Source organism: Ursus maritimus, unplaced genomic scaffold (genome assembly GCF_017311325.1).
Source record: "Ursus maritimus isolate PB19 unplaced genomic scaffold, ASM1731132v1 scaffold_4, whole genome shotgun sequence".
NCBI lineage: Eukaryota > Metazoa > Chordata > Mammalia > Carnivora > Ursidae > Ursus > Ursus maritimus.
In genome coordinates this window covers 66,027,239-66,054,817 of record NW_024426552.1, presented here as the reverse complement: position 1 = coordinate 66,054,817, position 27,579 = coordinate 66,027,239, and the positions used below count along the sequence as shown (strand labels likewise).

General features: G+C 51.5%; 1 protein-coding gene across 1 annotated transcript in view; it reads left to right on the top strand.

The window, feature by feature from the left end:
• The window catches only part of MYLK (myosin light chain kinase), a 129,444-nt gene that overhangs the window by 11,563 nt on the left and 90,302 nt on the right, over positions 1–27,579 (top strand). Inside the window, exons 2-11 of the mRNA XM_040621726.1 lie at positions 2,126–2,174; positions 3,102–3,267; positions 4,228–4,393; positions 6,366–6,384; positions 7,565–8,100; positions 8,621–8,827; positions 12,940–13,074; positions 16,137–16,289; positions 26,737–26,893; positions 27,359–27,497. Coding sequence (XP_040477660.1) covers positions 3,208–3,267; positions 4,228–4,393; positions 6,366–6,384; positions 7,565–8,100; positions 8,621–8,827; positions 12,940–13,074; positions 16,137–16,289; positions 26,737–26,893; positions 27,359–27,497 — 1,572 coding nt within the window. The 5' untranslated portion in view covers positions 2,126–2,174; positions 3,102–3,207. The remainder of the gene's footprint in view (positions 1–2,125; positions 2,175–3,101; positions 3,268–4,227; positions 4,394–6,365; positions 6,385–7,564; positions 8,101–8,620; positions 8,828–12,939; positions 13,075–16,136; positions 16,290–26,736; positions 26,894–27,358; positions 27,498–27,579) is intronic.

Sequence of the window (27,579 nt, the reverse complement as noted above, 5' to 3'; positions counted from 1 at the left end):
AATAGATAATGTTGTAGCCTGCTCTTTTTTTTTTTCATAAGATCCCTTTATTTCACAAGTATTTGAATCCTATAAGGATTTGGGCACTGTTCTGGATACTAAGGATGTACAAATAGGAAGTTCTGGTGGGAATATGGCTTGGGAGTCATCAGCTTGTAGATGATATTTAAAGCGATGGGACCGTCTAAGACCTCCTGGGGGGGGAATTAGTAGTGCAGAGCAAGGACCCCTGCAGGACTCAGCCCTGGGGTACTCCCACATGCAAAGGTAGAACAGGGAAGATGGTTGAAGAACAGGCACCTGATGAGAGCAGGAGAGTCTTGGGAGGGAATGTGCTTGGGAGTGGAATGGCCCCATAGCAAAAGCCGTTGAGCACCTGAGTGTTGGGGGTGAGGATTGCCCATTGGGTCTGGCAAGATGGTTGTCAGGATGAGCTCAGTGCAGTACAGGGGATCACCACCCAAGGGGAGTGTGCTGAAGATCAAATGATATCGTATCTTAACCTATTTCTGCCTGCCTCATATATTCTTATTTGATGGCAGAATAAGATGTTTAATTGTACACTTAACCACTTTTTATTTTCCTACTGTGTGACGTTTACACTGTTTCTGATTTTTACTATTACCAATAAGACTGAAACGAACAGCTTCGTAAACTTTCTTTTCTATGTTTAGCATCATTCCCTTTGATTTGGAGGCGCAGACAGAAAGGTGCTGGTCTAAGACCAGAGCCTCTTTAGAGCTTAAGATTCTCACTCGCTCCAGTACTTTGGAAAAGGACTGACTGGCCGGTACTTCCTCCAGCATCTGAGGGCGATTGTCTGAGGGGCCCCAGCGTCTCAGTGGTGACGGCCAGTTGGGTCCTCCCAGAGCAAGTTTCTCCTTTTATCTGCGTACAAGTTTTAACCTTGAACAGACTATTGAGTGGCAAGAACCAAACCCACATGGAATGAAAACTATACACAACTCGCTAAATAGTGACATTAACTAGAAATACATGTATAATAATTGTCAATCCACTGGAACCGTAACTTACATGTGATGCTGGGGTTTGCTATTAATCCTTTTTTCACTAAGGTTCTTTAATCCTTGAGCCAGATAGGCGGAGGAAAATTCGCAGCCCCCATTCCCATGTTCCTGCTCATTCATACGGATGCAGTGGGTGCTGGAATTTAAGGAAGTTTACCCTTCTCCAGTAAACACCCTGCAGATTTCCCATTGCAGTTGCCCGCTGATATTCAGGGAATGACTTCCATACTTTCTGTGTGTGCCTTGGGTGGGGTTTTATAAACATTCCCAGCTTGTGGCAAAACTAGAACAACTTCTAGGCTGATCTCTATCTCAGAAATGTCCTTCTTTCTCCCCTCCCTATTCCTCAAAAACACCCCACCACCTTATGGTCACTTCCTGTTCCTGGTCACATTAGGAATGGCCCCTCCCGGCTGGCTGGATAAAAGGAGCCAATCTTCCTCCCCCACCCCCACCCCCCAGGTTTGCTATTTAACCTCTTCCTGTCCAGCACGACAGCACCTTACCCAGGACCTGCAGTGTCCAGGGTGCTGCTGGTGCGGATTCTGCCGAGAGGCTGGCTGCACAAAGCTCAGCGCCGGGGATCTGCGCCATGCCAGCAGGACAGATCTTGCTGTTTGCAGGGCCACAAGTGGGAGGATGGAGTGTTGACTGTATCCAGCGCGGTTAGATCTGGTGAGAGACATGCCCGTGCATCTGCCCACCTCGCTTCAGCAGGGTCACCTTCTGGAAGGGTTCTGGATCATCACAGAGAATCCCCAGAGTAGCAGGTCCAGTGGCATGTAATAGCTCAGCAGAATGGTTGAATGTTCTAGAACAGGGGCGCGTGGATGCATTTCTGCACTATTACTGGTTCTGTGATTCCTTTTTCTCATCTGTTTAAGAAACAGAAGGATGATGTGATACCAGCTTCCTTAAATGATGTGTGTCAGGTGTCCACCATAGTGCCTGGCCCAGGACGGGCTCAGTCAGGGCGAGCTGTTTCCGGCATTATCCCACCCCACCCCTGTGGTTGACTCTTCCTGACCTTTGTTGCTCCGAGTTGGTGGCTCACACCCGACTCTTCAAGCCTCTCTCTCTTTGTTTCCTAATTGCAGGGGGCTTTGTGAAGAAGCATGGTCAGCCCGCTGTTTCCAAACCCTTGGGGTAAGCCGTGGGATGCTCAAGCCGGGGTAAGGGCGGGATTGGCTTTTTCTGCTGACCTGACAGAACAGGTCTAGGGCGTAAGTCTTCTTGTGCATCCTGGGTTATAGTAAGACAGCAGGAGCCTACTGGGATGTGATGTGGCTCTGACACAATGCCTCCTGACCTGCTGGCCTGTGTGAAGAGCCCCTTTGACTGGTCCAGCTGCTACATGCTGAGGACGTGTGCTGTGTGCCCATAGTCTGCAGGGATCGCCAACAATCCAGGCAATAGGCAGACTTAAGTAAGCAGACCTAGGAGAGGCAGTGGGTACATGGCACTTCTTATGGAAAGGAGACCTGTATTGGTAAAGGTAAGTAACAGTAGCTGCTGTAACAGGCAAGCCCCCAAATTGCAGTGGTTTAACACGGGGAAGGTTTATTTCTTAACTCAACCAAAGTCAGTTTAGATATTCCTGAACAGGTGGAGAACCTTGCCATCATCATTCAGGGACCCAGTCTCCTTCCATTTTGCAGTTCCATCATATCTTGGCTTTGGAGCCTCTCTTGGATCCTCTGCATCTAGCCAGAGGAGTGGCCAAGAGAGAGTGTGGTGACTCTCACAGGTTTTTATGAGTTAGCCAAGAGGTGGCATACGTCACTTCTGCTTGCGGTCTGTGGGCCAAAACCCAGGCTTTTGGCCAGAGCTAAGGAGAATTCAGGTATCCTTCCCACAAGGGAGGCTACTATTTGAAGTCTCGCTGCACGTTCAGGAGGTAGAAGAAATGGGTTTTGGTGCCACATACTTTTCCAGAGGGTAGATGAGGAATGCGTCTGAGGCACAGAGTTGGGAAGGCTGCCTTTGCTGGTCTCTGACCCAACTTAAGTGACATGGGTGTGGGCAGAGAGAGAAGATCTGAATTGCTGCTGGACTCTGCTAATTTCTTTCCAGGGACAGACTTGCAGCCCCCGCCGTGGAGACCCGTCCTAGCATCTGGGGAGAGTGCCCACCAAAGTTTGCTACCAAGTTGGGCCGAGTCATAGTCAAAGAAGGACAGATGGGACGGTTTTCCTGCAAGATCACTGGCCGGCCCCAACCACAGGTCACCTGGCTCAAGGTGAGGTTTGATCTGCCCTGAATCTGGCCCAGGCCTGGGGACCCTGGATGTGGAGGGCTAGTCCCTTGGACCAATGGGAGTCTGTCTTTCCAGTCAGTCCCTTCTGTTCCACTGTAGGTGGTTCTCCAGGGTTCTCTGTATGTGTGATAGTCATGCTTGTTCCTGCCCCTATCTGCACACTCTGCGTCTGTAACTCAGCCCACAATGTCCTATAATCCACACACTCCCCAAGCAGCATAAAATTTCTGAGTCAGAACAGACCTGACCATCTCAAGAGAGTGGAATTTGAAGTCATGAGACTAGGTTTCAAGCCACAGCTCCCTCGTTCATAAAACATGTGATGCTGGGCAAGTCATCTTGTCTCTTGGAACACTGGTCTCCTTATCTCTGAGGCAGAGATGATGCCACCTACCTCAAAATACCGTTGGGAGTAGTTCATTTAGGGCCAGGCAGTGTGAAGGCAGAGCAGCAGAGGTGGGGGAGGGGAGCGGCAGCAGCAGGGGGCCTCAGGGCCGGGGTGGGTGTTCAGCAGGGCAGTGAGGAGCTGTAGGGAAAGCTTGGGGTCTAGGCCTGTGGGAGTAGCTTTCTTACGGATGGGAGTCCTGGATCAAAATGAGTGAGGGGACACCTTTTCCCTATTTCCGAATTCTCCTGGGAAAAGAGTAAAGGAGAGGAAAACAAAGCAGAGGTAAAGTGAGGAATGTAGGGTCCCCATTTCAAACTAGCGCTCCCCTGAAACAAGTTCATACACGTGCTCTAAACTGGACCTGATGCCACACTACACCCACGGACCTGGAGTCAGAGCCCTTGGATTGTCCATTGACTGCTCTCTGAGGACGTTCACAGAGCCGAGAGCAGAGGGTTCTGCCGCTCAGGACTGCTGTCCGTCCCAGCCAGGCTTGGATAGTGCCAAAAGGTAAGCAGGTTTCTCTGACCCAGCTACCCTCTTGCCGTCCACAGGGAGAGGTTCCCCTGCAGCCAAGTGCCCGTGTCTCTATGTCCGAGAAGAATGGGGTACAAGTTCTGGAAATCCACGAGGTCAGCCTCGATGATGTGGGAATATACACGTGCCTGGTGGTGAATGGGTCGGGGAAGGCCTCCATGTCGGCCGAGCTTTCTATCCAAGGTATCAAGTGGTGGGAGGGCTCGTATGGAACACCCCCTGCCTGGTGTCTGTACCCCGCTAGGGGAGCTGCGGTTCATTACAGATCTGTGTTACACTGACCCACCCACCTCCCCATGCATTCCCCCAGGAGCTGTGCCCCACACCTGTGTCTCCAGCCTTTTCTTCTTGCTCGCATTCTTTTTTGTATCTCTAATTGCCATCAGAAGAATGGACGTTGCTAATGCCTTGCCATCACCCCAAATTTAACCTGCCTCAGAATAATTTTTTTAAAGATTTTATTTATTTGAGAGAGAGAGAGAGAGAGCGCATGAGTGGGAAGGGGGAGAGGGGCAATGGGAGAGGGAGAAGCAGACTCCCTGCTGAGCAGGGAGCCCAACTCGGGACTCGATCCCAGGACCCTAGGGTCATGACCTGAGCCAAAGGCAGATGCTTAATCAACTGAGCCACCCAGGTGCCCTTAACCTGCCTAAAACTTAACTCATCATCCACTCTGTCCTTCACATCAGGTGTTCCCTCAGCTTAACTTGACGCAGACAACTCTTTCTACCCTAGGATTCTGCTTTTCCTCCTCACCTGGACTGGTCATTTCAGCATTTCCTTTGACCCTGTCTCCTCCTTGCTGTAGGCATCAGCCGCTGTCAGTTCTTCCCTGGAAATCTCTTTGAATCTGTCTCCTCTTTATCTTCCCCTTGGTTTTGCCAAGTCCAGCCTGTGGAAGCGGGAGTGTGGGTGGGAAAGGGGATTGACATCACTCCACCGAACGGGAACCTTGAGCAAGGTGGGATTTGGAGAATCAGGGAGGGAAACAACATTCATGCTCCTCCCCCTTTCTTACCCTCTTTTCTTCTGTGATTTTTCTCTTCCACATTCCCTTCCTTTCTCAGAAACTACTCCTCCTTGCTCCCTTTACCATTGTTGGCTGGAGTGTTTTTCATAACCCACAGAAAGAAATTTATTCTGTGTTGTGACACAGGACACATATATGTATATAAAGATATTTAACGGAAAAAGTTTCAGGAAGCAGTCCTGAGTTGCACGACACACAGTACGTGTGCTGGCATTCTCCATTCCATTCTACAACATCAAAAGTCCTGGTCTTGACCGAAGAATTAGACTTCACAGCTCACCGTAGGATTGGATCCGCTGTTAGGCATTGAGAAGAGTGATTCAGCCACTCGCCTTATTTGCCCTAGCCTTGAATTAAAGAACTGCTCCCTTCTCAAGTACTTAATGACAAAATGATATGTTGCCTGGGATGTGTTTTAAAATACTCCCAGAAGAAGCTCCTCTGAAAACCAAAACAAAAAGGAATAGAAAAGTTGGTGTTATTTCCTTAATCTGAATGATGGCTTTCAGAGTTTGTTATATCCTCTCTACTATTGTATATTTTGAAATTTTCCGTAATAAAATTTTTAAAAACAATGTGGCAGGAAAAAAAATATATATATATATATAGTATGTTTTTTTCTTTGAAGAACTGGATAAAATTATACTTCCCCTGTACATTTTTAAAGGAGGTATTTGTCAAAGCTGATCATTTGGGGAGGTTTGTTTTTGAGAGCCACATGTAAGTTAAACTGTTTGGGTTTGAAATTTTCAGATGTTTATTCCGGTTTGTCCCTCCATTGGTTTCCTTCTGTGGCTAGCGAACAGGACAGGTCCCATGGCACAGGGTAGCATTGCCGAGGCTTCCAGAGAAGGCCCAGGGCCAGAGGCCTGGACAGTGTCTCAGCGTGGGTTCCGAGGAGCTCATCAGATGAACCCAAGCAGTTCAGGACCAGGGACGCAGAAGGAGGGAGGGAGGGAAGGAGGGAAGAAGGGAGGGAGAGAGGGGGGAGCATAGGCGGGGGGCCCAGTGAAAGCAGGGGAGGTGAACACTCTATAAGAAATGAAAACCAGTGCTGTCTTATCACTGTCTCCTCTTGGTACATAAAATAGTCCACTAACAGTTTCCCCTTCTCCCTTTTTCCAGGTTTGGACAATGCCAATCGGTACGTCTAGGTTTTATAATCACTCTTTCCATCTTGAGATGCCCTGCAAGAAAAGACAGGTTGTATGGAGAAATGCCCCGAATATCCGAGTTGTCGTGTAGGAGGGAGAACTGACCGTTGGGGCCATTGTTAGGTTTCGGTTTGTTCTCCTATGGCAGTATGCCACACAGGCTCTGGAGCAGGCTCGCCAGCGTAGCAAGACTCTCGAAGACACAGTGCCGTCGTCTTTCTCCGCGTCTGGGCAGTCGCAGTTAGTTGTCACTAGGAAGGGCACTGACTAGGGAGCCTGACGCGTGCCAGGCAGGATCCGCTCACCCACGTAGCATGTCTTCCTCAGAAGCTTCCTTTCCCGTGCATGAGGCCTGGAGCTAGACACCGGCTCTGCAGGGTGGGCAGACATCTGGGGGAGGGAAAGGGCTTTAAACAGCTGCGCGAAGCCACAGTTACAAGCTGGGGCGCGTCCGAGGCAGAGGAACGAGCCTCGCTAATTCAGGTTAGAGGGTCAGAGAACCTTCCTGGACACTTGATGTTTGCACTCAGGTCCTTGAAGGGGAATATTAGCCAGGTGAAGAAAAGCGTGGGGAGAGTGTTCCGAGCAGGGCCATAGCATGCGTGAAAGTGGGGAGATGAGAGAGGTGAGCCCCGGGGGACCCAGAACACCGCTGTGGCCGCAGCCTGGCAGGCGCGGAGACAGTCTTGAGAGGCCCAAGAGGCAGCGGGAACAGCTCACCTAGGGCGTCCTTGCGGGCCACGTGGAGAAGCTCGGGTTTTACTCTTGGTGCAGTGAAGATGGGCTGTGCTTGCCATGCAGATGGTGGCTCGGAGAGGGCCAGCGGGGACGAGGGGGAGGCGGTTGCGTGGGTGAACTGGGTGGTGGTCCGGGGTGGGGAGAGCAATGGGAAGGGAGAATAAAGGCAGATTGGATAAATGCAGATAGAACAGGCTCTGGGTTGGGATGAGGGGCAAGGAAGCGTCAGGAATGGCTGCTTGCCCTCTGCCCTGGGAAGCTGAGAAGGCTGCAGAGAGACTTTCGCTCACACCCTGTCTTCATTTGTGGGCTTTTGTGATCCCTGGAATCTGTGCTTGTGATGATTAATGCTTATGAGTAACCAGATAACCATTCTATTTCTCTTTCTTCGTCCCTGTTGCCGCCCCATCCCCACCAACCACCACCATACAGGCCATTGGTGAGAGGAACAAAGGCGGCCAATTCAGATACCAGGAAGGAAGTGACCAATGGAACCGCACTGGGGCCGAAACTGGACAGCCTGGAGTCTGCCGCCGAGAGAAGGAACTGCTCGGGCACCCAGAGAGGGGGCTCCCCGACCCGGGCCCCAAGTAGCCAGCCTCAGCCCCTGAGGGAGTCCCAGCCGGAGCCGTCCGGGGACCCACCCAGAAAGGGCCTGAGGAGCCCCGTCCTACAGAAGACTTCCAGCACCATCACCCTACAGGCTGCAAAAGTCCAGCCAGAACCAAGAGCACCAGTGTCGGGCACTCTCTCATGTTCCGGAGAAGAGAAGGAGAGGCCCGCTGTGTCTCCCCCAGCCACCCTCCCCACCAAGCAGTCTGGCCTGGGAAGCCAGGAGGTGGTGAGCAAGGTTGCTACCAGGAAAATCCCCATGGAGAGCCAGAGGGATTCCACCTTCCCCAAATTTGAGAGCAAGCCCCAAAGCCAGGAAGTCATTGAAGATCAGACAGTCAAGTTCAGATGCCAGGGTGAGTAGAGCTAAAGAAAGTCACTGTCCCACCCCACCCCACCAGTGTAGCCCCTGGTGGCCACTCCCTCCGTCAGTACAATGGTATCCACCCAGCCCACCCCGGAAGCCACCTTCTAGGAAAGACTCGGTCTAGTAACGTGCCTTGTTCTGGAGAAACACTCAGCAGTGGTCTGTTGCTCGTCGTTGGATTTGGCATTGACCCCGTATCCTACGGCTTACCACCCTAGACGGGAAAACCCATCATCACCATCACCATCCAAAGATAAGCCACAGGGACTCTTGCTCTTTTCTCCCTTCTGCTGGCTTTGGCTGATCTGGAGACCTGTGTCCCTCCTCCCCATGACCTGCCTCTATCTTGAGGTGTTTACTCGCACACAGTGCAGGGTGAGGGGTCAGAGAGCCTATTTTGCAGGAGGGCACCTCAAACCAGAGCAGGCTTCTCCCTCGGGTCCAGCCCCCCGCCTGCCCCACAGCACAGTGCACTCTCGGGGCCTCATGTCCTTCACCTGGCCCTGTAGTTTCAGGGACCCCAAAGCCTGAAGTGACCTGGCTCCTGGAAGGTGCCCCCGTGAGGAGACGAGAAGGCGTGGTTGAGGTTTATGACGAAGGCGGATGCCACTACCTCTGCCTGCTGAGAGCGCGGGCCAGGGACGGTGGGAGCTACAGCTGCACAGCCTCCAATGTCCGAGGCCAGGTGTCCTGCAGTTGGACCCTCCTGGTGAAACGTGAGTACGCTCCTCCCGCCACCCTGGGTTCTCTGTGGGGGCCATCCATGGGACGCCTGCTACCCTGGAGTATCACCTCCTGCTACCCCCGTGCAGGGTGTACATCCCCACCCACATGCCAAGGCCAAAGTCACTGCTCCGGGGCAAATGCCTCCCGATGAGGAGTTTGCACCAGAGTCACCTCAGGATAAGCGTGCCCACCCCCATGCCCAGCCCTGCCGAGAGCTCCCTTTTCTGGGTTCCTCAGCTGTCCAAGGAGTGCCATGACTCACTTCTGTAACCACAGAGAACCAAACATTCACTAAATATACGCATTTAGAGTCAGATGAGATGATGTGGGATCCCGCATCTTTTATGTTTATTGTAATATCTGTTTATAAAAGTTGTGCCTGTTCATTGTGGGGGATTTAAACACAATATAGCTTTATGACTCAGAAGTAAATGATATTTTAATGTTTTTACAACAAAATCGACATTGTGCTGTTTGTATAATGCTTTCTGTGCTAATTTGCTCATGTTACGTAAGCATCGTTCTATACGATTTCTTTCTATATTATTTAGTATTATTCAAAAAACATGAGTTTAATGGCCATGTAATATTTCATAGAGTAGTATATATCTGATTATGCTTGGTCTTACTGTCAAATATTTAGATTGTTTCCATTTTATCACTATTGTAACAAAACTGTGATAAATATCTTTGTACCCATCTATCTCTCTACAAAATTTCCTCCTTAATTTAAATGCTATTTAGGGACCTTTGAGCCAATGAGGAACATATTAAACCACAGGGGTAGAGTCAGCAAATTTCAGGCTTTTAGAAGTTCAGTGGACAAATAACCTTTGCCTATTTTTTTCAACGAATAAATTGCAAGAAAAAGAGGAAGGGAAGGACAACCTATAGGAAACTTAGATGAAAAGATACGTAAGAGACATCAATAATTGCAATCCATGGACTTTGTGTGGCTCCTGACTGAGACACCTTTAAAAAAAATTTTTTTTAATGAGAACACCAGGAAAATTGGAGCATTCACAAGATACTTGATATAAAAGAATTAATGCTGGTGGTACACTATTTTTAATATACGATGGTGGTCTTTTGGTTAGTTTTTTTAAGTCTTTGTATTTTAGAGATATAAACTGAGTTATTTGCTGGTGAAATGATATGATATTTGCTTCAGAAATAATCCACGTGTAGTGGGAGCTGGTGGGGGTACAAATGAAATGGGGTCGGCCGTGAGCTGATACTTAACTAAATTTGAGACACAGTATGTGATAATCCACGGTACTGCTCTCTTTCCTAGTGTGTGTATTTGAAATTTGCCGTAATAAACGTTTCCGAAAAAAGAAAGGGAAAGAAAAGAACTTAGTGGTTCATCCGTACAGTAGGATTCCATGCAGCCAATAAAACAAATATGGCTGACCTGCCAACTCTGATGGTGAAACATGTCCAAGATACTAGTAAGGGAGAAGAGCCACATGCAGAGCTGTGGGTATCATATGCTATTTGCATAAAAGGAGAAGAATCTATGTAGATGCGGGCAAACAGATGCTTATGTGCTTATGTGTGCCTAAAACATTTCTGGAAGGGTCCACAAGTCGCCTCAAGGAAAGGAAACTGGGGATGCTTAGGAAGGGGTGAGGGGTAGTCTTACTTCTTGCTGCATGCATACTGGTGATTTACTTCTTAATTGGGATTTTCACTATGGTCATGAATTTCTTTGTAAGAAATAGTGTCCATTCCATTGGGAGGTGGGAGTGTCTGTAGAGTTCACGAGTCCAAGAGCCCGAGCCTTGTCATCCCAGGCTCTGTGCAGGGGATGGACACATGGCATCATGTCCACCAAAGGTTGAAACAGACTTTTATTGGAGTGGTCGCTGTTATTATTAAATGGAAGCTGTGCATCGAGACTTATTTGCAGCAAGTTGGGGGTGAAAGAGAATATGGTCTTCCAAGCTCCCACGGAGCTGGGGCAAACAGGGTGGGAATTAAGCACGCCGCCAAGCCGGCTCTTCTTACCGACGGGCAGCTGTTCGTTTTTGAATGCATGCTCTTCAGAATGTCGTAAGCCTTTGGTTAATTTCCACAGTTCGGAACAAGTTGATTTTGACTGTGTTTGCCACTTATTGCTTGTATGGGGGAGTGCATTCTCAGAAGCCCTTACTTTGCCGTTGCAAAAGTTCATCCGGGCTCCCTCTCCCCTTGGAAACACTGACTGTCTGAAACCTTTCCGGATGACTTCACCAAGACGCAGGTCACCTGATGCGTGTCCTTTCAGCTTCTCCTGCAACACCTTCTTTCTCTCTTTTTCCTTGCTATGACACAAAACTGTGTCTATCTCCCTATCTTCCCCTCTCCACAAAGATCTTATTTAATGATGATTCACGCTCCCACCATTTCTTCAACCTGTCCCCCTGCCCATAAGCAGAGGCCTCTTTCTTCTCCCTACAGCCATGCTCTGGGGAAAAAGGAAAGAAAATCTTCCTTTTGCTCAGTGGCCCCTTAAGCTCCCACCCTATCTCTCCACTGTCTTTTGCCCCCAGACTCGCTGCAGGTCTAGTCTCAATGCCCAGTGTCCATTCGATGGTAACAGCTAACACTCCACAAAAGTGTGCTCAGTGTGTCAGGCGTGCTCAATGTGTCAGGCTTTGTGCTACATGCTTTATCCCTATTGGGCCATTTAGTTATCCCAATGTCTGAGGAGATCGTTGTAGTCACACCCATTTTCCAGATGAGAATACTGAGCTGTGGTGAAGTTAAATGACGTGTCCAAGGTCACATGCCTTGTAAAAGATAGCATGTTTCTAACCCATGTTGGTTTGACACGGAAGTCCGTATTTTTTCAACGGCTCCCAGAGGCATTTCCCTGTGAAGGAATGTGACACCGGCTGGGAAGAGGGATAGAGGTGCCTTCCCACACCTCTTGAGGTAGTCTGTCCATCCCTTCCTTCAGCGCCAGTCCCAATCAGATGCACCATCGTTCTGACTTAGCTGCTGTCCCGCGGCCGGCCGACTCTCCCCTTAGGGGAGCTCTCGTGGAGGAGGAAGTGAGGGTGCCAAGTCAGAGAGCCAGGGGTGAAGCCTGCCCTTGCCGTTGGGCTGGACTCTGAGAAATTACTCACCTGGCCTATAAAATGAGCTGAAGAAAGCGACCTCATGGCACCGTCACAGTCACATCTGGGAAAGTACCTGGCACATAGGAAGCCCTCACGTACCAGTTTTTGTCCTTAAACCCCTGCAGTATGATAACGGCTTACCCCTCACCACGGCATGGAATAGCTTCTCCTGCAAGGCACTGCTGAGGCCTCTTCTAATCACCAGATCCCTTCCCCTTTGTCGGCTGTCAGCCACCTTGACATTTCTGCATCATGTTCTGCTCGTGGAAGAGATGATCTATCCCTATTGCTCTTAGTTAAGCCCCCCCCCCCGCCATCTACAAAATGCTCCCCCAGTCCACCAGTTAGAGGGCTTCTGGAAAGTTCAGCTCAGTGGTTCTCAACAAAACTATGCATCAGAATCCTGAGGGAACTTCGTAATGCCTAGTCCCAGGCCCCCAGCAGTCCTGAGCCATTGGCCTTGGAAAACTAGGTCACATATGAGTCTTTATCATTTGATCCAGTCCTGGAATTGGAAAAAATAACAATTTAAAATTGAAAGGTCCTCACCAGTGGGCATGTTGTCTCTACAAGTACAAAGATACTCTCAAGGTTGTGCAGGTCCGACAGGGTGTTAAAGGAAAGAAGGGGCCCCGGGAAGTAAAGGGGGCCTCAAAAGCAGGGAAGGAGCTCTGCGGATGCTCCGGGACAGCAGACACGCTGGGATCGGAGGCGCCTGAGTCCCAGAAGAGAGGGGGCAGGCTCATGTCCTGAGCACTCCCTGGCCTGGGCTGTTCCATGACCGGGAATAAGCCCCTGCTGGTTTCTCGGCCCAGGCCCCAGGTCTCCACACCTGTGGTGCTGCCTGCCTCCAAGTGTGAGGAGAGGTTAAGGCCAAGCCAGGCTCCTGGGGAACCGTGGGTGCACCTGTCCGCGAGGCTCGGGGTGACTGTGGTGCTTCAGCAGAGCACGCCAGCTGCGGTCTGAGATGGCCTGTCTGTTCTCTGCTCTTGCAGGGCCGGCCGTGATGGAGGTGGCGCCCTCATTCTCCAGGGTCCTGAAGGACTGCACGGTCATTGAGGGCCAGGACTTTGTGCTGCAGTGCTCAGTGCAGGGGACCCCAGTCCCCCAAATCACTTGGCTGCTCAACGGTGAGTTCCCTCTGCTCCAGCCCCCCGGGCCTTCTGGCCTCGCCTGCATTCTCACTTGGCTCGCTCCGTTTATTACTCAGAACCATACAGGGTCCAGAGAGCTCATGGAGTCTGCTGTTGCCGGGCTGGGGACACTGGGCAAGTTACGGTTCCTATCTGAGCCTGGAGCTCCTGCAACACATGCATAACATCAGCTTCCTCCCGGGGTGGTGGCTGTGAAGTAATTTAGATCCTTTATACAGAACAGCTAATGCACATGGGTGCACAAGCCATTGGGTTCCATTATGTGGCCAGGCTCATTGTAGGCCCTCGGTAAATATTTGCTGAGTCAATAAATGAACAAATTAACAAATTAGTGAACGATACTAGAAGTTACTCATGGAAGCTCACCTTTTATTTAGTGGCAGTTGGTTTTGGAATGCGTAGACCGGTAATTCTTTTTAATGTTATAGTCCTATAGAGACATGCCAACTTTTTTTTTTTTTTGTCAAGTAAGGTCTTTTGAAAAAATTAGTTATCATATATTATCACTTTTCTCTTGGTAAAAAAGCCTTTCAATTCCAGAAGTATGGGAGAACTCTAATTTTAGAACCGAGGACAGTCCATCAAATTGATGACATTGAGCAGGGTCTGTTTTGGGAACCCCTGCTTTGGGGATCCACAGGGAGGATGAAAGAGGAGCTGCCAGTCAGGAGACAAGGGCTCTTAGCCTTCTCTGCCCTCTCGGGGTTGGGGGACCTTGGACACCCCCCCTTCACCTCTCTGGGTGTCAGCTTCTTTATGGATGAGGAAATGGGCTGGAACAGACTTGGGACCTCAGCCAGCTCTCAGGGCTGACAGAATAGGCTCCTTAAGGAACAGCGGCACGTGTCACCTATGCACCAAATACCCTCCAGCCATTTCTACACTATTGACGTGTTACTTGTGAACCTTCCTAGTTGGTGTAGTTTGCTTAGGCTTTGCTAGAGATTATCTCTAGTCAGTGAGAAAAGGTGCATATGGTCTTCCTATGTGTCATTTTCTTGGGCAAATAAGTGACAGTTGAGGTCACCCTTCCCTCCACCCCTCGCTATGGGCAGAGCTTCTGTCGGATCCCGTGACTGACTACAAAGAGGCAGCCTTCTTGCAGCTGGAACAGAACACAGATGTTAAAGACTAGTAATGGATCTGAGTAAGAGAGTTTCACTTCCGTCTGGCTCAGAGTCCAGACCAGAGGTCAAGAAACATTTTCCGTAACGGCCAGATAGTAAATATTTTCAGCTTTACGGGCCATACAGTCTTTGTCACAATTACTCAGCTCTGCTGTTGTGGTAGCACAAAAGCAGCCAGAGACAATATGTAGATGAATAAGTGTGGCAGTGTTGCAATAAAACTTTATTTATGGACACTGAAATGTGAATTTTATACAATGTTCACAGATCAGGAAATAGTTTCCCTTTGATTTTTTTCAACGATTTAAAATCTGTAACAACCATTCTTACCTTTCAGGCTGTACAAAAGCAGGCTGCAGGTCAGATTTGGCCCATGAGCAGTAGTTATGCTGACCCCTGGTCTACACCACTCTGAACTGGGAAAAGCAACCCCACCTTTTTAGTCTTGGTCAATCTTGGCATTTCCTCACTGTTACCACTAGAGGGCGATCGTGCTCAAGTTCCCTTGGCTGCTAACCATCTGGTCTTAACCAGTTTCCCGGCTGGAAGAGTTCCATGTCTCCCAATTCTGAGTGCCCTGAGCCAACAACTCCTTTTTGGGGCCACCATTCTATCCCATGTGTGTAGGGGCAAAGTGAGTTATGCTTCAGTAACAAAAGAGGTCTCAAACACTGTTGGCACATTTCGACAGCAGAGGCACTTCGATGGCATCATGGAATGTACTGGTATTCTCAAGGAAGAGAGGTTTTAGAGTGTCGTTTTTCACAAAAAGCGAAGCTTAGTGTTCAGTGCTCTCAGTAGCCCAGTCCTGGCCCCTGCCTCTCCCAGCACCCAGCCCCACCTTTACGAAGTGCTGTAGGTCGGGCAGATCTCTTCCCTCCCGCCCTATGGTGTGCTTGCTTGGCAGTCTCTGCAGACTGTCAGGGAGACACGAGGTGTTGCTATGTGCAGAAGAAAACATTGCATTGCAGGGAGACGACTGCTTTCTGTACTTTCTCCTTCCCTCCCACTGCCCACCCCCAATTTTATGAAGTGCAAACCAGGACCCCGGGGCCTGACAAGGGAAGAAACTGACAGTTGCTTCCTATATGGTGAGCAGACACATTCCTGTTCTGAGGCCAGAATCTTCAGTAATGAGATTTTTTTTTTCCCCTGGAAATGAGAGCTCACATCCTGGAATGATAAAGTCCCGGGAATATATAGCATTAAGGAAACCACTGAAGTTCATTGCATGAACTTCTATCTCCATGGAGGACTTTATGTGACCTGAATAAAGAGCCTCTCATGTCAAGGACTCTGGGAAGAAGGGCCAGAGTCGTTTTTAGTTTCCCATATTTATCTTTTCCCTGAACCCTAATATGCACCGAACTGCACCTAATTGCAGCCTCAGCTTGAGGTCACACACTTGTTTTCTGATAAATATCTGCAATGGGAAATGGAATCATTATTTCTGGAGACGTCTAAAAGGAGCCAGGAGCCTCCTGTTGTCTGGGTGAGGCCTGTTGTGCCTGAGGCTGGGCTGTGGGCCAGGTGACCCTGTAAGATTCTTTCCAGGCTCAGAATTCTGTGAAGTCCAGGCTGTGGATGTGGGGACTGTTCCTTTAAACAAATGCACAGAACTATGCCCCCTTCCCTTCTGCATTCGAAATGCTTCCAGAATCTCTCCCCACAGTCCTTCCAGCCCCAGCCTTGCTCCTGTACCCCAACAATCACGGCCTCTCCTTCATCTCCCTCCCTCACACCTGCTTTCCTCTCCACCTGCAAACCTCTGTCCAGCTGGCTAGGGGAGGGCCTGACATGTCATCAGCCCGCCGTGGATCTGAGCAAGCCTGGTGACATGACAGCAGCAGCAACCCCCCCCCCCACTTGGGGAGCCCCTTGGCCTGAGCCTTCCTATGCTTCCCTCCACAGAGCAGCCCATCCAGTACGCTCACTCCTCCTGCGAGGCTGGTGTGGCCGAGCTGCACATCCAGGACGCCCTGCCGGAAGATGACGGCACCTACACCTGTCTGGCCAAGAACACCGTGGGGCAGGTGTCCTGCAGCGCCCGGGTCACTGTCCATGGTAGGAGCCTCTGGGCACCTCTCTAGAAGCACCTTTGCTGCAGACACCTGCTTTGGAGAAAGAGCACAGTGCACCTGAAGGCAGGCAGGTGGAGGAACTGGCCTCTAGAGGTCCACAGTGACAAGGGGCTGCCATGGCAGATGACTAGGCAAAGGCCTGTTTCCCACCCCCTCACCCCGTCGGGGCTGAGGGAAGATGTGGGGGAAAGAGGCTCAGGAAGCTCCCAGTGTGGTAGGAAGAAGTCCTCACACATGCAAGATGTCCCAGGAGGACTCACACACCCCCTTAGGACTTAGGGGACGCACAAATGTCACCTCCCGCGCTGGGGGCTTCGAGAGGGTACCAGGTTAGTTCCCCTTTTCCTTCTGACCCTGCCCCTCCCCACCAGCCTGGGCTGGTTGTCGTACATCAGCAGCCTGGCGTCCAGTAATCTGATTATCGTGCTCATCCATTGAGCCGCGCCAAGCCCTTCGTCCCAGGAAGCTACAGGGGCGTCACGGCACTCGAGACAGAGCCGTCTGGGCTGTGGGATCAGCGGGCATGGTGACAGTGCCCAGGGAATGCTTCCTGGGGCCAGGGTGTCCAGGTAAGCCTGCCTCCCCACCCTCCCCCAGGCCTGGCCCCCGCTCCTGTGTGTGCCTGGGGCCGGGAGCTCGGACGGGTGTGCTGTGCTCTGCTTTCCCAGCACGCTGGCAGGAGACCACGTCTCTTCCCTCTGTCCCCCAGGGTTCAGGTCTCATGGGGAGAGTCCCCCTATAACGTGGGCAGCTGCCTTCTGGGAGGCCGCAGGACCTGGTTTCACTGGAAAGGGCAAGGGGAAAAATCACGTGTTGGTTACTTCGTTAAGTACTTTCTCATTTAGACTTCAGCAGCCCTGGGGAGGGCTGTGCTCTCCCTGTTTTTTACACAGAAGGGTCTGGAGGTCTCAGAAAGCTTACGCAACTTGCCTAAGCACACAAGCTGGTAAGTCAGACTGGTCTTTCAGACCTAGATCCTTGTGACTCCAAGCCTGTGCTCATTCCTATGCCCTGCCCTTTTCCAGAGTGTGCATCCACTGGCCCAAAGGGACAGCCTGGGCCCTGTAGGCCGGGCAGTGTCGCCCCTGAAGGATTAAGGGGCTTGTGCTGACGCAGGCTCTGTGAGGCTCTCTGCCGAGAAGGGGCACACTCCTGGGCCTCCCCAGTTTCTCTGAAGTGCTCTGGCATGGAGTCGTCAACTGGCCACCACTTCCTTCCAGGAAGCCATTCACACCCAGGTGGAAGCTTGCCTCTGCCTGCCCCCCCCCCCAAGGAATCTCTCAGCCAGAATTCTGGCTGACATATCTATCCGCTTCGTCCTCACAGATCTCCCCTCATGGCTCATTGAGGGGCCTCAGGAAATCTTGATAATGAAACAAGAAGAGATCTGAGCTTCATCTTTTTGGGCCAGGGGAGCAGCCCTCACCTTCCCAACAGGGGGCTGTCCTTGGAGGTCCAGGTAGCCTCTCCAAAAGCCTCTCCAGAGCCTAGTAACGGGCAAGAGGGCCAGAGTGACATGTGACGAGTCTATTGCCCAAGACTCTCCCTGCTAGCTTCAGCCAGTGGCCCTGCTAATCCAGTGCCTGTCCCCACTTGCCTGGGTTTAGATTGGATTAAAGAGACCAGCTGAGCTGATAGGCCCTCCGGAGGTGGGGGTCCCCAGATGAAGGATCAGGGAGTCTTTGGGGCCATCCTCCTTGTCCCCAGGTGTGTGGGAGGAGTGGGCCTGGGTGACTGCCCATCCAAGTGTGTTTTAAAGCAGAAACAGGTCCCCAGCAGTCACTCTGCCAGAGCCTTTGGGTTTTCTCTGGGAGCAGCCCTGTGTGAGTGAGAACTGCCTCCCGGTGTGGGGATTTGCTGGCCTGTGAAGGCCAAACAGAGGCTCAGACACCATAAATGGTGAAGCAGGCTCAGAGACGCGGCCAGGCGCGCGGGCCGCAGGGCTGGGCTGTCTGCACAGGAGCGAGGCGGGCTGAGCCTGGCGCAGTGACACCCCTGGCTCCCTGCCCCCAGGCGCTCGGGCAGCTCAGGGCCACGTCCTGCACTGTCCTCAGCCTTGGAGTTTTTCTTACTTTATTGGCAGCTCCTGGGGCTCCAGGTCTCTGGGGGCGGCTGAGGAGACAGGGAGGCGGGGGGAGAGGGGGAGGCATTTGTTCCTACTGTACCCAGCATGGTTCTGGCCCCTGCTTAGCTGCCCAAGGCCTGGCCCTTCTGTTAACCCTCAGGGTGGCACCAGCCACAGTCTCATCGTGGCCGTGGAGCAGACTGGCCAGGAGCGAATCCGGCTGCACCACTCGCTCACCTGGACACGGGGGTGCCATTTGCCCCTCTTCTGTGCAGTGGGGACACTGATAGTCCCAGTCCCAGTACTGAGGATTAAGTTCATGAATACACGTGATGTCCTTAGAACAGAGGAAGGGCTCCGTGTGTGCTCTTGTGATGACTGTCCAACGGACCCCTCCCCACTTTTACACAAGGTAAAATCGTTCAAAATGCCAAGTCTAAGCGGTTTTACCAAAGGACCAACTTTGCCACAGTGGGTGGGCGGGTGTCTGTCCATCTGTGTGCCTGTTCATTTGTTGTTAGTAAGGGGCAAGAATCCCAGAGTCCTAGAGGGAGGGAGGCGCCCGGCAGACACTAGAGCCAGAGGACGACCCCATTCTAGGGGCTCCAGCCACGAGAGGGCGCCCTTGAGCAGGGCGCCCCGGCTGTCGGCTTTCCCCGGAGGGGCGGTTTCCAGGGCGGCGGTGCTGCAGGCACGCGAGGCAGAGAATCCCGCGGTGCCCCACGCAACGCCAGGTGTGGGCGCTCTTTCTCACCTCGTTAGCCTTCTGCCAGGGTTTTGCAATAATCCAGAAATCGCTGGCCCAGTACTCTGACCTGACTTCTGCGGCCACTTAACCCCGCTTTCTCTGCCTCCTCTCCTCAGCAACCCCTTTCTCCAAAATCTGCCTCTCTCCGGAACAAATGTCATTTCCTTTAGGAAGCCCTCCCCGGGAACCTCCCTTATCATTGTGCTTATTTGCCAACAAATCTGTAGTGAGGCCCTGCTTTGGGCCAGACGTCATTCTGGGGAGGCCGCAGTGAGCAGGACAGGCAAGCTCTGCGTTCTGATGGGGAGACACGCAATAATCAGCACCTAGTTTGATCAAAAACTGACCGAGAAAGGTGGAAGGGATCCTTCTGGAGGATGGGTGAGGACATCGGGTGGTGAAGGAAGGCTCCAGGTGGAGGCAACTTTTGAGCAGAGACCTCAGTGAGCTGGAGAGAGAGTCCTCCAGGCAGGCGGGGCAGCAGGTGCAAAGGCCCTAAAATTGGGAGCAAGGTCAGCGAGCCTATTTGAGGAACAGCGAGATAACCAGGGTGGCTGGAGCGAGGCGAGACAGTGTTCAGAGAGAGAGGCAGGGGCACCTCATGCAGAGCCTCTAGGGGCAAGGAGCAAGCATTTTACTCTAACTGTGGGATTTTACTCTAATTGCTTAATTGTCTTCCCTGCCAGACTGTATGCTCCCTGAAGGCAGGGACTGTGTCTTAGTCATTATCGCACGTGGCTCAGGGCCTGCTGTGTGAGCAGGTGTTCAGGGAATGGATGGAAGCACACGGCGATAGGCGGTCTCCCCAGACGTGCGGCAGGGCATCCCTCCAGCTCCTGACTTCCCCGGGGGGCTCAGTTGGAGTGTGTAAGAAACCCACCAGCTAGCTCTCAAGAGTCCCTCAACAAATATTCCTTCCGTCCTCCTCCCACCCCAGGCTAAAAAAAATCCCCCATAGTTAACCGGGCAATGAAATCCTTCCCCCACCAACCCAACCCAAGATGGAGACTAAAGGGTGATTAATCCAAATTCCTGCAGAGCCCAGGAAGATCGGAGGGAGAGTAAATATTTCAGTGTATTTGGACTGAGTCATTGGGGTGGGGGGGGAGACTTCCTCAGGCGAGAATACTTTAATTTATCTCCCCCTGGAGTATCTTTGTCAAGGCTGAAATTCTTAAGTGACTAGATTTACTAACTTGCTAACTGTGTCCATTTTGACTTTAGTGTCTCAGCCTAATGGTGTTTATTTAACTGAAGGCTTGTTGGGCCTCTTAGAGGCACCTAAGGACATAAAAGGGTCTGGAAATGTTTTAAGAAACTGATGTCTAGAGTAAAAAAATGAAACTTAGCGCATCAGTAGAAGCCCGGTTCACTCTCAGGTTGGTGACACGTGCTTGGTGGGGCAGCTCAGAGCCCTGATGGCCTCCCACCCCCACCTCTCTCCCAAGTTATGCTTGTACTTTGGATGCTGTATAATCTGTCTGGTGGTGTGAGGTACGCACTCTCCCCTCAATAAGCTTACGAGCACTGAAAACATTTCTAATACTTATGTTAGCTGAAGAGAAATGTATCGAAGAAAGATAAACATTGGTTTTAATTCTTTTTTGGTTTTTTTTTAAGACCCTTAGCCCATCCACCGCATCTGTCCAAAAGTCTTTTAAGTTCTAAGAAGGCAAGCAGATAAATGTTGAATTATTTTATAACCAATATTCTAGTTTTATATAGTTTGAATACAACAGAAACCGCGTTCTGCACCACGTGAGTTCTCCGTGTCACAGAAAGACTTCTGAATATATGTTTGTACTTGTGTGTCCCTGTCATCGAACTGGAGCCTTGTTTTACTAATTGGACAATTAGAGATGCAGAACTGTGTAGTTCTCCAGCCCACTGTTGGCCATATCTGTCATTACTTGCTTGGAGTCCTTGGTCAAGAATGCTATCCAGAATTACAGCCTTGTGTCCCTAAGAGCAAAATGTGATCCGCGCTATGACTGTATGGTGGAGATGATGGTTTCCAGGCGCTCATCGGGAAGCACTGCGGGCTTTGGCTGCTATACCTTTACATTGAGAGTTTGGTTGTGACTTCTGAGTCAGTCAGAAAGCTGTGGTTGCAGTGACTCCTGCTTCCCATCCAGCAACCCTACCATCACTGGTCAGAGGTCTCTTGGGGAATGTCATACGTCATTGTTTCCGTTTGTTCTTTTCCTTGCACACTTCTATCCCCATTTGCTTCTTCGGTTCTAGAGAAGTCGGGGCGGGGGGGGGGGAGGAAAGCCAAAAGAGCAAGGCTCTTTTTATGACACAGAAGTAGAAGTTTTGCCGAATCACCAAGTAGGTTTATTTGGTTAGGAGAGACTTGTTGGAAGAGAAGTCAAATACTGGAGATTTACACCTTGCATAAATGCCCTGCAAATAGGAAGGGGCTGGGTGAAGGTAGGCTTCCTTTGATGAGTTCTCTAGAGTCAACAGTTATGGCATATAGGGAAAGGAGGCTAGTCTGTGATCCCTGACCGTGCTGGATTTTGAGCACCAAATAAAGAAAGGAGGGAGGACTGTGCTTCCAGAGCTCCCCTTCAGTTGGTGGTTTACTGAATTTCCATACTAAACAGGGCTTGGAGTGAATCAGATTTGCTGTTGGAATGGTATTTTGCATTGTAATGACTAAGCAAAAGAGCTCAGCAGTGGTTTCCAACTATGCATTTGCGAGAGGTCTGTGTGTCTGTGCATGGGAGGTTTCAGGAAAGGGGGTGTTAGGAAGTAGGGGCGAGCCATTCCACATCCATTTTCATTTGGTGACCACCCTTGAATCCAGGGATGCGGGGCAAGCTGCTGATGGCCTGAGGCTCTGAGAGTGGGACTTAGTAAATGGCCCTGACAGCAGTAGGCGGGGGTCCCTCTGTAGGGGAGAGTCCTGGGGGGCTTTTTCCTGCTAAACCCGTGGAAGGGAAAGGAAGGACCCAAAGGGAAGAGCAGGAGAATCATTGTAGTGTCGAGTTCATGTGAAGGTTTTAAACCACCGATTAGTGTTTTTAATGAGGAACATTGTTTTGACAGGAAAAAAACGACTGGGTTAGAAAAGCTGGTTTGTCTTAGTTCATTCCCGTCGCAAGTCCACTTTCCCTTGTGAATGAGCTCCGCACGGGTGGAGAAAAGCCGTGCTCAGAGGTAAGGTGGCCGTGCGCCGGACCCAGCTGGGTAGCCAGGCCTGCCGCGGCTTCGGCCCCCGCGCCTCCCCCTGTGGGTCTCAGGGACCTGACAGGTTCTCCGTTTACAACTTCTGCTTCACCAGAGCAAGAAGTTAATGTGGAAGTTCGTGACAGGAGTCTTCAAACACAGTGGCTGATGAGTCAAAACAGAGCAAAAATGGCCAAGGAGGAAAACATCGGAGGGTCAGTAGGGGTCAGTAGGTCACCCCCTTCCTTTGCCCTCCATCCAACCCCTCTCTGCCCCGTCCTCTGTCCTGCTCTCCCCCTTCTCCAGTCCCGTCACCAGCTTTAATGGATACAGCACCATTCTTGTTGTCGACACACTGCTCCTAAGTATTCTTGATCTCAGGTCTTATCTTTCCATGGAGGACAGGCTCGATCTGTTCCATTTCTCTCAAAATGGAACAGGGCACCCGGTAGCTAGCTAGGCAGTTAAATGACAGAGTGAGTCCGTGAGTGACTATGGAGTCACTGGCCAGGGGGACCGAGTACCAGCGCCACAGGTGAGCTCACGTTCCATCTTTAGTTCTAGGCCAGACATCAGGGGCGCTCGGCCCTTCCCGGATCCCAGAGAGCAGGTGCTCTCCGGGCTTGGTCTCAGCAGAGCAGCAGGAAGCACAGCTGTGGGGGAAACCTGGGGTATATTTAGTCTGGCCCCGTTTGAGCAGGGTGGCACGTCTGGCTCTGGGTCCCGGGGACCCCTCCCTTGGCATCTGTGTGCCACGGCCAGTGCCTGCCCTCCCCAGATGGAGGCAGCTCAGGTCCCTCTCGCCTCAGACTCTGCCTCCCTCCCCCTGCTTCAGACCAGGACTGTGCCGGGTGACATCCAAAGCACAAGCCCAGAGGTGCGCCTCTCTAGGGGCACTGGCGAGTCTGGGCATGGACACAAACAATGGCAGAGCTCCCAGTGGAATCTAGGCGGCTGGCCTTTGTTCTCAGGACAGCAGGGGAGAGAGTGTCCAGCCCCAGCCCCTGGTGGTTATGTCAGCCCCGGACTCTTAGCACAGGCCGGCTCCCTTCTCCGAGCCTCAGCTCTCTCCGACAAAGTGGGGACACAATCTGCACTACCTCTGGGAATGTTGAGGATAACGCTGAACGGGCTGCAGACATCCTTCAGAATCTTGAAGTGCTGGACTCTGCAAGGCGCTGTGGTGATGATGTCCCCTCAGTGGGAATGTCCTGGTTTGGAGGACTGTTCTCATTGCTGTTACGGTCACATTGAGTGTGCCCAACCCAAAAAAGTCAATTGGGTTAGGAAAGGCAAAAACCCCCATTCGTTTTATTACGTGCCAGATATTGCTCTAGCTGCTTGACAGATGGTGCTGCTTTTAATCATCTAAAACCCCTGCAGTGTTGATCGTGCATTATGCTGATGGTGTATACGTTACACTTACCAACACTGCAGCGTCCAGAACTGACGGCACTGTGGGGTGGGAGCTTGCTTCAGAGCACAGAGCCAGCGCCACCTTCCGTGTCGGTGCAAGAGTGAGCATAAACCAACTGACGGCACTGTGGGGTGGGAGCTTGCTTCAGAGCACAGAGCCAGCGCTCTGAGTTCGGAGCGCCACCTTCCACCCGTCTTCTCATATCCTCCGTGTCGGTGCAAGAGTGAACATAAACCAGTGCACTGGCGTGTGGGCTGCAGATGGGACAGAGCCATGTGGTTGGCTTCAAAACTAAATGCAGGACACACATCTTGCCCTTTTTACCTGGCTTGGCCTTGCTCTGCGTTAGCTTTTCTCCCCTGGCTAGAGTCTAGGATGTGGGTCAGCAGCTAAAACCCCTGTCCTTGTGGAGAGTTCGCCACTTGAGAAACCTGGTTCCCGGGGAAGAGATGACCTCCAGAACATCGTGGCCTTACCATCAGGAGGCCTGGGTGCGAGCTCCAGGTCTGCTGGTGACCGCCCCTGTGACCTCGTGCGGGTCACTTCACCTGAGCATGCACGGCTTGGCCTCTCTATCGGGAGGGTGGGATGGTGGGCTTGGGGCTGGGGCCTCAGGATGCTAGTGAGGGCTGCTTTTCTCAGGCCGCTTCCAGAAAACTACGTGCCCCCACACTGAGACCGTCACGGCTCCTTAATCCCAGTGTATAGTGTGTTTGTGGGAGGTTTGGTTGGTTTCTCACGCTGTGAAGAATTTGGGGCAGCTGAATGCTAGGGACCTCTTAGCCATTCACCAGCCTGGATTCAGCACTGATCCCATGTGACCCCAGTCTGTAGGTCTGAGGCAGGTTCATTCTGCATGCTTACTGCCAATCACTTCCCTTTGCCCTCCTTCCAGGCCTGGGAGGGTGGTGCCGTGGGACTCCCTGTCTCCCAGGCCGGGCCCCCACAAAGCAGTCATCCCGCTCAGTCTGTCTCCTGAGGGGCTGCAGCCAGGTTGTTCTCAAATTCTTTTACATATATCCCGGGAGAGTTTTAAGCAATACATTTGTATTTCTAACAGTATTTGCCTTGGGTCATGTAAGAAACAAAACAGAAACAAGTCTGCAATCCTGGGGTGAGGGCCCCATCTCTGTTCATTTGCAGCTGACAACCCACAAGTAATGGAGCCCAAGTGGGTAGGTCAGCGCCCGTGTCAGCTTCACACAGAAGATCTCATTGCTGTTTAATAGTTGAAGTATTCACCAAGTCCTGAAATTATGCTGTTACCACCCTAACCACAGGTGAGGCCATAGAGCTTCAGAGAGAGGCAGTGACTTGCCTGAGGCCAGACCTGAGAGAGGGTAGGGGCCAAGGAGGGGCCTCGGAGCCGCTGGCTCAAAGGGGTGTTTGATGTTCCCGCAGCATGCAGGAATGCCCGTCTACGGGGACCTCTGAAACTGGGGACTGGCTGAGGCAGCAGAGAAGCAGGAACGGGGGGAATCTAGACAGGCAGAAACATTTTGTCCTCAAGCCTCAGTCTGTGCAGGACAGGAAATTCCTCAACTCTCCCGAGGCAGCCTGCTTTCCTGGCCACTGCAGCCCAGGCAGAGAAATGAGATCGCCGCACTTCCAGTACTGGGCCTCCCCGAGCCCACTCCGGGGGCCTCGGGTCAAGGGCAAGTCTGCCTGGCTGCCCCTCTGTCAAAGGCAGCGATGCTGCAGGCTGGGACAGAGGCAGCAGTGGGGGCCTGAGAGCACATCCCCTGGTCACGGACTGTAGGGTTATCCTGCCTCCATGCCCTTTACAATGCACCTGCCTTGGGGGAGGCTTCCCTCCAGCATCGCGAGCCTTCAGCCTCTCCAGTCCTCACTCCCAGAGGCTGCGCTCGGAGAGCTCTGCAGTGGGCCCTGTTTTGTTTTTAGTGCCAAAAGATAGAAACTCAGTGGCAAATTTGGAGTTAGATTTTTCTCAGGTATATAAAGCACCATGGAGATGTATCCCTGTGGCTACGGGCTTTCTGGAAATCTGGTATATGCGGCCCTTGCTAATAACCCAAAATACCAGAGTCCCTTTCCCCCAAAACTTTAGAGTTTAAGTTAGAGATATCATAGCCCTCTCCCTCCCTACTTCTGCCCCTGCAGAAACAGAAAAACAAAAAAGCTCCAAATTGATTGAAGGTCAAAGCCACCTGGCTCGCAGGGCAAAGGACAAGATGAGAGACAGTGCAGCCATGAGCTTGTCCTGCAGCAGGGCTGTCCTGTGTGGGAAGCTGACACTGGCTCGGCCACTCTGCTGCCCCTTCCCCTCCAGCTCACATGAGGCAGGTCCAAGCCCAGCTTGGGGGACATTCCAAGAATAACAGCCTGTTTGTGACCCCCGTCTCCCTGGAGAACTGAAACGGGGGTGAGTGGGCCAGCCCTGGACCCAGAGAGTTGTCCTAGCTTTTGTCTCGGACTAGCTGGTGTACTTCCTTCCTCCCTCAGAGACTTTCTTGCCCCAGTTCTTACCAAGATCACATTGATGTACCGTGAACTGCGTATATTCCTGGTGTTTCATTTGAAACCTTCGCCCTTGAAACCTTCACCACAATCTTAAGAAATGAACATCTCCATCCACCCCAGTGTTCCCTGCTGCCCCTTTGCAGTCCTTCCCCATAAGCCCCAGGCAACCACGGACCTGCTTGCTATCCCTCGGTATTGCATTTTCTAGAATTTTATATAAATGGAATCATCCAGTATGTACTCTTTCTTTGGCTTCTTTTATTCAGTGTCATTTTTGTGAGATGTGCCGGTGTAGGCTCTCCGGTTAGTCTGTTTCTTTGTATTACTGCGTAGTACCCCGCTGCATAAACACAGCACAGTCGCTTTATTCATTCACCTGTGGACGGCCCTTGGAGTTGTTTCCAGTTTGGGGCCGTTAGGAATAAGGCCGCTATGAATGTTTGTGTACAAGTCTTCGTCTGGATGTCTGCTTGCATTTCTCCTGTGCAAATACCCAGGGGTGGAATGACTGGATCATATGGTAAACGCGTGTTTAACTTTTTAAGAAAGCGCCAAGCTGTTTTCCGAAGGGTCTGTGCCCTGCCTGGTGCGGCAGCGTGTGAGCGGTCCCGGCGCTCCGGTCCTCGCCCACACCAGTGCTGGGCCGGCCGGCCTTGGTCATTTGAGCCACTCTCGTGAGTGCAGTGTCTTTGGCTCTTTGAGGTACTTAAAATCTTGCAGGAGGGTGATGAGCATTCACACAGCCATGGAAGACAACAAGGAAGCTCGTCACTGCTGTTTTATGAGGGGCACCGAGGGGTGTTGTTAAATGAAGAAATGAGACGTCAGTCAGTGCGTAGAGTGTGCCATCCTTTCTGTAAGAGAAGAAAGTGGAAGAGTGTACCTGTTTGCTTGCCTGTGTTATATACACAGACCATCTCCGGCAAGAGGAATGAGAAACTGCATATTGGTTGCCTCTGGGGTGAGGAGCCTGACGGCCACAGGTCAGGGCTGGAAGGGAGACTGCACGTACTCTTTGGTACTTTTTAAATTTGGTGCCATGAGTGAAATTAAAAAAAAAAAAAAAAAAAAGAATCTCCTAAGATGGCCGGCATTGAAGTTCTCCTGAGGAAGCAGAGCCTCAACTGGGCTTGGCCCTGCAGAGGCCTGTCCTTTCCCTGCTCTCAGGCAAGAGCACTGGTACGCCAAGCAGAGAAACAGGTTCACCCAGTTCCTAGTGACCTCCAGCCCCTCCCCAGACACCCCACCTGTTAGCCGTCAGCCTCTGGCAGGAGCCCGAACCTCACCACAGTTAGGTGCCCAGCAGGTATTTAGTCTGTGTTTGTCGAATGAATAAATGACTGTTCACCCCCTGTTCTGTTGTCTGCCACACAGAAAAGAAGAGCGAC